Source organism: Gadus chalcogrammus, chromosome 14 (assembly GCF_026213295.1).
Source record: "Gadus chalcogrammus isolate NIFS_2021 chromosome 14, NIFS_Gcha_1.0, whole genome shotgun sequence".
Lineage (NCBI taxonomy): Eukaryota > Metazoa > Chordata > Actinopteri > Gadiformes > Gadidae > Gadus > Gadus chalcogrammus.
Window position 1 is genome coordinate 28642413 of NC_079425.1, and position 8556 is coordinate 28650968.

Below are 8556 nucleotides of genomic sequence, written 5' to 3' on the forward strand. Positions count from 1 at the left end.
CAATAACAGAAATGTTGTAGATGTAATGACATTTTCTCATCTTCATCTTTTCTAGGGGGCAAGAAATCTAAATCCAACACCATACATGGCCGAGTACGTGGGTCACAAAATCCATCTGGACCAAAATGAGAAATTAGTCATGTTTGGTGCTACCCATGTACTGGCGATAGATGGCTACAGCAGCAAAATAGTTGGCTATGCAACTATGCCAGTAAAAAATAATCTTATAATTTATGGAGACGTGTACAGGTACTCTCTATTCATCTATCTATCTATCTATCTATCTATGTAGGCCTACTGTATCTATAAAACATTGGGATAAACATAAATTACTTTTAATGTTTTTTGTACCATAATTTCATCAAGGTCTGCAGTCCTGAATTATGGCCTTTGGGACCAGGTCCGTGTGGATCATGGCAGAGAATTTTACTGTTCATGCAGGAAAACCTCCAGGCATACCGAAACAATCAGGACAGGCGCCCATATCTGCAGACGAAATCCACTGAAGTATGCTTCCCAACTACATTTCGCACTTGATGTGCACAGCTTAGAATGTCTAAAGTGCTGTTGTCTAAATGTCTTGGTGTGTCCAAGCAGAGATGACTAGAATGATTTCACAGCTATGAGTTGTAATCAATGAAGTTTCACAACTTGGAATTCTTTTTCTGCTTTAGAACCACAGAATTGAAAGGATATGGGTGGAAGTTAACAACAGGGTGAACTACCCTTTGAAAGCGGCTCTTGTGGACCTACAGGACAAGGAGCTTGTCAATATGGAGGACAATGCTGTGAAGTTCTGTACATCTAAACTTCTGTGCCAAGTGAGCAGCATCGGCATCGAAAGGGTAGTGGGAGCATGGAATGCTCATGCGATACCAGGTGAACTTCAGTGCTATGCATATATAAACAAGTTGGTGTTAAGACATTTAAGACGTGACAGTTTTACGTGGAACTACAAACAATGTCCCATCTCTGAACACATCACCTCATTTTTTTTTTTTGTACAGGAAGGGGTGTGCCAAATCACTTGGCCGAAAATGGCTGTAAGGTCAAACTGTCAGAGGAGCTCTTGCCATCGCCCCCAGAGGCAGCTGCGTGGTATGACCGGGAGCTGAACTCCTCTCTGGCCAGGGACTCATGCTTCGGACAAGACCCTTTCACAACACCTGAAGCCAAGATGAGGGCAGAGGCAGAGTTCGTGGCAGTATTTACCAACATGGCTGTGATGTACGAAGGTGCAGTGCACAACCACTTTAAGCCTTTTCAGGATGCCCTGCTGTACCTAATTGACTCAGCAAGAAGGCATGCCTAAGCTGTAATCTGTAACCACAACATAATAAAAAATTGCTCATATAACAAATGAAACATTCCGTAAGCATTGGTCATTGTTTTTTCCGTCTCGATAAAGCTGATTGAAAACTGCAAATTAAGCTCAGGTGAAACATTTGCATTAGACTCACCGCCCATTTTCTGTGAAGGAAAACAGTTTCATTTAGAACAACTTAAAATTTGGTGTTAAAAAAGGTACTGTAATAAGTGAATAGAACTCAAAGAGCAAGTGCACAAACACAAAATAGTGTGTTGACAAAACAAAGACTTGGTGAGATACAAGCTGTCACGACTTGGCTCGAAAGCCATGACAAAAGGAAGGACGCAGTGTTTAAATACAAAATAACAAGTAATTTATTATAACAATGAACACAAACAAAGACGAACAGGAGCAAAACGGTAGAGCGTGGAAGTCAGTAAAGTCAGTAATGTAGAGTGAGTGCATGGATGCGTGAACAATGCAGTGAGGTGCAGTGAGGTGTGTTGCATGCCAAAACGTAACGGGAGTGAAAAGAAGCTCCAACGGGTAACGGGGTGGAAACTGTCTTAAAGGAAACACACACACACACACTAAAAAGAAATTAGGCATCAACATCAAAGTCCCTGAAGAAATCAGCAGCCGGAGACAAGCCACGCACTGCTAGGACGTTGGCAGCAAAGTTTGCTGCACGGCATTTCAGGCAGAAGTCGGAGGAGGCACACCACCGCTGCACACAGACCCTGCAGCCCACCAAGGATTCACAGCATGTCGCGAATTGTGGATCCACAAAAACCGCTGCAGAACACACAATGACAAGATAAATAAATGAGGTAAATTAAACAGGTCACATCACAGCTGACATAATAACCTACCCAAGACGTAGGCTACACTAAAGAACTTTAAACGTCTGCCCAGTGAAACCAACCCACCCTGCTCCGTCTCCACCCGTTCAGTACTTACAGCTTTTCTAAGTTGGTTTGGCACATTTCTCACAACAGAATTAAAATTCTCAAAAGTTGTTGTTCATGTTTAACATTCTGGTGTCACCTATGCAGTTCCAAAAGTCAGTTTCTCAATGCTTTCAGCAGTTTCCTTTTGTCCACCCATGCAAATGGCTATGTACAAATCTCAGTTTTTTCATCAGACATCAATCGCATCAATTGTAATGTTAATCAAAAACTTTGTCATTGAATCTATGAATGCATAAAGAATGAATGAACCTCTACTCCACTCCACTCCTCCACTCCAGTGCTTTATACATCTCTGAAAAAAGACTACATGTCTCAGTTATGTGCATGTGTGGCATCAACGTTTTTCCATACCTTTGCAAACCAGGCAGGACATAGCATCCTTGGCGGGCTGCAAGCTTGGTCTTTGCAGGTGGGCAGCCACCTTCACCTCCTCTGCCCGGTCCAGCAGGGTGTTGTCTTCCCTGCGACTGCAAAGACATGGATGGACGAATAATGAGTGACAACATGTACGTACATACCTTTGTTATCAGCTTTTTAATAGTACACAGTACATAGTACACAAAAAATGACACACAGGAAGAGATTGTCATCGGTGATTGGACAGTATAACTATCTCTAAAATACACCAACATTCTACACTCTCTACCTCTCACACCCGTATCTCTACCTTTCTCCTTTTACTGAGGCTGCTGATCTACCAAATCCCGCCACCCACCATCTGCGCCTTTTATCTGACTTGCCTGCTTATTATATTATGAAATATATGTAAATGAATTTGTATGCATGTATGCTACTAGACACCTGCATTTCCTTCGGGATTGATACATTTCACTGTACTCTACTCTATCAATTGTATGGATGAACTGACATGTGACAAGATGTTACATACCTCACTTTGGCCCGTCTTTGCTGCTGGAGGTCCTCAAATTCACCCTCCAGCAGCACGAAAACCTTTCGGCTGTTCTGCCTCCAGAACTGCGATGCTGAAGTACAAGACAATGTTTTAGATGACTGACTACTACTTTTGTAATCTTAGCAGAAACAGAACTTCTTTCTTTTGTCCTTTTCATGGACATAGACTGACCATTGTGTATGATGTGCTTTACAAATAATATTTCTAGTGCTATTGTTATGTGTACTGCGCAATTATCAGTCTCATAACTTACTTCTTGTGCCATCGGAGTCCTGTATTTCATTGCCCTGACTGTCGGTCAGGACAAAGGTCTCCTCCACCTGGCCCAGGGCCTCCCTCGCCTTTAGAAGGATGGCCTCCACATTCGCCTCTGCCTCTGAGAAGCGGACCACCAACGTTTTTTTGGTCAAAATGCGGTTGCCCGCTACCTCCCCCACATTGATGGACCTACATAGACCATAAAAGAAATGTTATGTATGCAGTCAAATCATGTCATTTCAAAACATACACTTAAAAATCCTTCTGTCACCCTACCTTTGAAAGGTTTTCCCAAAGTGCCCTGAAGCCCTTGGGGGGAAGGTCCTTGGCCCACCGGAGAAGGAAAAGGGGACAGGTGTAGGTGAGGCGGAGGGAGAGGAGAAAGAGAAGGGGGCTGGACCTGGCGTTGGAGGTGCAGCTGGGGTTGGCTGCCCCTGCACCTCAAAGTGGCCCATGGTCATCATGGACCCAATGGGGAATTCCCCAGAGGGCAGGGGGAAAATGGCCCCATTGCCATCATCTGTCAGGTACATGGCATCTGGAGCGACCTGGGGAGAGACAGAATCAGAGAACATGTATTTAGAAGTGACGTTGCAGGAATCACCCGGAAGTAATTTGTACATTGATGCTGAACATATGCACATTAAGACGTTGACATTGCATGGGAAAGATGTGAAAAGTCCCCTCATGTTGTGACATTCATACCGGAATTTCATCTGTCTGCTGTGTATGAATGGAGAGTGCACTTGGCAGGTTGCTAGTGCTAAAGCACGTTTGAGTTAAAATCACAAGCTGTTGCTTACAAATACTGTTTTGCACTAGGTTAAAACTATTGCTCACACAGTGCTCCTCATCGTCACTGTAATTGTTCCTGTATCATTGGGATTGTGTTCTGGAAAATAAATAATGTAGTGGCGTAGCCTTCATACAGTGCTAATTCTACTCAAAACAACCGTTCGTCGTCTTTTTCAAAACTCAGAGCGCGATTCTATTTTTTCAGAGCGTCAGATTGAATTTACAAACGCACCCCTAATCCGCTTTTGCATTTGTTGTAAATTTACGATTTAATTTAATTTAATTGATATGGGACACCACCAAGGGAAAGGAGTTGTCCTTGCCCTTGTTGCTAGAAGCTAGTCTAGCTGAAAAGTCATCATAGCCTGAGTTCGATAGCGGTCTTTCTCCTGTGTCACAGTCAGTGTTAATGCATTATCTACAACATAACGCAAAGCAGCCAAGCAAAGGCAAAATGTTAATTTCAGCTCGAACTGAAGCGGACTCATTTCCCAAACCAGAACATGATGTTGCGCACTGTGAAACTGTGCACTAATTCTTTTTGACAGTAAGGCGAACTTTCACTGACATTTGCTTAGGCTAAGCTAGCTAGCGCAGTTCACCTTGAGTAGTCTACGCATGGCCCAACTTGCATAGTGCAATTTTACGACAAAATCAATGACCAACATACACAATATTGCACGATGGCTAATCATCTTCGTGGTTTAATGTATTCACCTGAAAAATCCTCCCAACCTTCTCCACAGTTAGATCATCCTCCCGGATCCTCACTCTCTTTGGCCCTCTAAATAGTGTAAACGACTCCATGATTGATTGATGATGATTGATGATTGGACAGTATGTCATCACCAATCATTGGACAGATGATTGATGATGGATTGATGATGAATTAATTAATCTGGAGTCAGTTTGGTAGGATTTGGGTATAAATATTTTTTTATATTTAAAGATATTCATGTAATTGCCATGCAAAATTGGTTAACCAGAACCAGCGGACAAAGAATTCAACCCGCGGCAACGCTTCAAAAGTGCCGCGTACCTGACAACACTGGTCATCAGCACATACAACAGAACCAGTTCCGGGTCATATTAATGCAAAATCAGTGATGGAAAATTGCCCCCGTTTTTATTTACCCGAATTTCCATTCATAACCACGCACACGAACCACAGAAAACGACCCGTTCCCCGTTTCCCGTTTTGAAATCGGAAATGGGAAATGGGAAATAGGTTCGTTCCTCGTTTCCCATTTTCCGACTCCGAGACGGGAGACGGGAGACGGCTCGTTATCCGTTTTCCATTTCCTGGTTTTAAAACGAAAATCGATTGGCCAGAAGATCCACGGACCCTTAATCAGCATTGCAGTGATCTCATTTTGCCTGCGCATTGCTTCAACCAAATCGGGTTGGTCATTATTACTGTCTGCACTTTGCTGTAGATGACGTGTTTTTGCTTTGCTTTTTGCATATATGGGGGGGGCAACTGACGTAGTAGGTCCAACGGTAGACAACGGAACAGGAGCGGGTGACATTTTTGTCTGTTTCATAGCTCTTTCAGGCGGTATGAATTGTGTGGATGTAGAGGCTCCAGAGGACGCTAGACTTTTCGATTTTTGTGTTTCTTGTTCTTTAAACACCTGTGACTTCGCCTTTGCGATGGCCAAATTAGTTTTAACGGACAGCGTTTCTCTTTTGGCTTTCATTACTGCGTTTAATTGGGCTTCTTCAAGTTCAAGCGCGTGTTTTTCTTGTAACGCGTCGGCCTGCTTTAGCAGAGTTACGCGCTCCAGCTCGGCCTGAATTGCCATCTCTGAAAGGGTTTTACTTTTTCTACTGGCAGAGGATGAACTAGAGGACTTGCTCGCAGCTGCTTTGCTACTCGGGCGTGCGGGTTTTGCGGTCTGTGAGACTCTATCGTGGGGCTCTACGTCATCGCTTTTGCGAGATGCAGCATGAGACACATTTTCCACGGCACTTACATTATTAGCGGCATCCTGCGAGGCGTCTTGTTTTAGCCACGTTTCTATGTCATCAATAAATTCTCTGCAGCTTATCAATTTGGGTTCATACCAGTCGGTGTGGTCAGATTCTCTCTCATCCTCGTTCAATAAACTTTGCACGGCCACTTGTACGTCCATAAACTCCTCCAGGAAAAAATTGTAAACTTTCATGTGTTCTTCAATGACGGTGGTATTCTCTCCATTATCGATCAAAGTGTGAATTTCATTCCGCTTTCGTGTGAGAGCGCCGAGTTTTCCACTTCGCTTCTTAATTAAACTTAAAACTTCCCTTTCCTTTCCCAAATCTTCCTGCTCCTGCTGCATAATGTTCCAACTACTTTGTTTCCGCAAAAATCCAAAGAATGTTTTCAAACTAAAAAGTCTTTGCTTTGTCTTCTTTTAAGTCTTTAAATTACAGCTCAAGAGGGTCCACCCCGACGTTGCGGGTTGCTTCAGAGTCAGCTGTTACTCAGTCAGCTGTTACTCACGTCTTTCGGCGTCTTCTCGTTTCGGCTTCCAAATTCCAGTAATCCAACAGAAACGTTCCAACAGATAATCCAATTCAATTCGATATCTTCCAAGTTCAATGTCCAAACGAAAGAAAGATTTTACTTAATGTAGCGGCCTTTTGGGGTAGATAAAAAGATCTTACTTAATGTAGCGGCCTTTTTTCTATTTTCCAATGTTCCAAACTAAAGGCCGTGTGTGACGCGGATTCGGCTTCAAGTTTACGCACAAACACAAGTTTCCAAAAAAGAGTTTGGTTTATTCCAACGGTTTTCTTTGCATGAAGTTCTAACAAAGGTTTTCCATTTCCATTATCCAAAAAGCTTGCATTAGGTGTGGTAAAATCTTTTTATCTCGCCCAAACCATGCCACGCCGCCCGACATTACTTTCCAACTATGCTAGAGCGGCGGGCGTGACCTAAAATCAGCTGCACCTGTGCCTAGGTAGGCGTATACAAATCACAGGTCGAAGTGAGCTTAACAAAAAACAGAAACGGCCATGACACACGTTGTTATCCTTCTCCAGGGAATCCTGGCACTATCCACTCGCCATAGGATAGTGCCAAACCTAAGGATTCCCTGGAGGAGGCGAAGGAGCAGTCTACCCTACGTCGCCGTGGGAACGTGTGAAATTTTGAATGGGATTGATTGGGACTTGAGACGAGACCAGCAGCGACGCCACAGCGACGGCATGGAAGTTCCGCCCACCGGCGGCGGTGTCACGGCGACGTACATACGGAAATTCAGACAAAATGTATGGCAAGCCATCCCCGCCAGAAAACGGCATAATTTAGACGCGTATCACCTTCATTACGCCGTAAAAAACGCCGTAAAATGTAGAAAAATAGCGTATTTTACGTCGTCATGCGCAAAAAAGCGCCGCTTTTTACGCCGCAATTCAGCCTTTCAAGAGCGCGCGTAAAAAGCGCCGTTTTGAACATCATACCACGCGTAAAATACGGCGCGTTTGTGCACATCACAACGGCGTAAAATACGGCATTTCTCTAGTATGCTAATAATCTCCGCCCTTCTTTTCTCTCAGCCAATGCATTTGAAGTGTTTGCGCCCAATCGCTGACCAAGACAAGCAGACCAAATCAGTTCAGCACAGATCTGCTTTGAGGATTTCTCCTCTCATTTGGCATTAGTTGTAGCGTCATATAGAAGATAGGCCTATATATATTAGTAAATGCAGCTGTAACAATGTGGTCACCGTGGACCCATCGATAGAGACGCTTGATCTGTAGACAGGAGGTTGTCGGATCAAATCCATTTATTTTCAGATTTCTGCTTTTGTCAGATGGTTACGCATGATCGCAATGCTTTTTAGTCAGCCAGCTAGATCATCTCGGTGTCTTGTAACACGCTTTAGAAGTTAATTATATTTAAATTATTATAGCCATCGAGTCTTTATTTTCGTGGAGTTATCGTTACATCCTCTCTTGGAAAGGAGTGAGAGGGAGCCATAGAGAGAGAGACTGATGAACTGGGGAGCCAAGTAGCCTGATATGCTTAAGAGGCCCATCAGCCTGTTACGTATTTTAAGAATCTAAGCTACCCACACATAGACCAAAATGAAGCAGGACCAAACATATAAGCCGTAAATACTATACATAGCCACAAGGGGAGCAAGAGCTTATTGGAGGCTGCTCCAGCCACAGATAGCAGCGCTTTTATATATACGAAGAAGCCGAAGCCAGTACGGCACCCCGGCCACGCCCACAAGGCCACGCCCACTTGACGGTCTCTACCTGAGGACAAGGGGTGAATAGTGGCCAGAGAGATTTTCAGCGACACCCGCGAAGGG

The 8556-nt window shown here is 43.9% G+C and overlaps 1 protein-coding gene across 3 annotated transcripts; it reads right to left on the minus strand.

The window, feature by feature from the left end:
• Positions 1-1658: 1658 nt before the first annotated feature.
• On the minus strand, positions 1659-7202 carry LOC130403733 (uncharacterized). 3 transcript variants are annotated; one of them, XM_056608159.1, is made up of 6 exons: positions 6314-7202; positions 3728-3999; positions 3447-3640; positions 3170-3263; positions 2632-2747; positions 1659-2104 (listed from the first exon to the last, which is right to left on the minus strand). In XM_056608159.1, the coding sequence occupies exons 2-6, from the start codon at positions 3982-3984 to the stop codon at positions 1911-1913; spliced, it is 855 nt and encodes a 284-aa protein (XP_056464134.1). In that variant the 5' UTR covers positions 3985-3999; positions 6314-7202; the 3' UTR covers positions 1659-1910. The 3 variants fall into 3 exon arrangements, with proteins under 3 accessions (XP_056464134.1, XP_056464132.1, XP_056464133.1); XM_056608157.1 differs by having other exon boundaries at positions 6223-7202; XM_056608158.1 differs by lacking the exon at positions 6314-7202 and adding an exon at positions 4964-5105.
• Positions 7203-8556: the final 1354 nt, after the last annotated feature.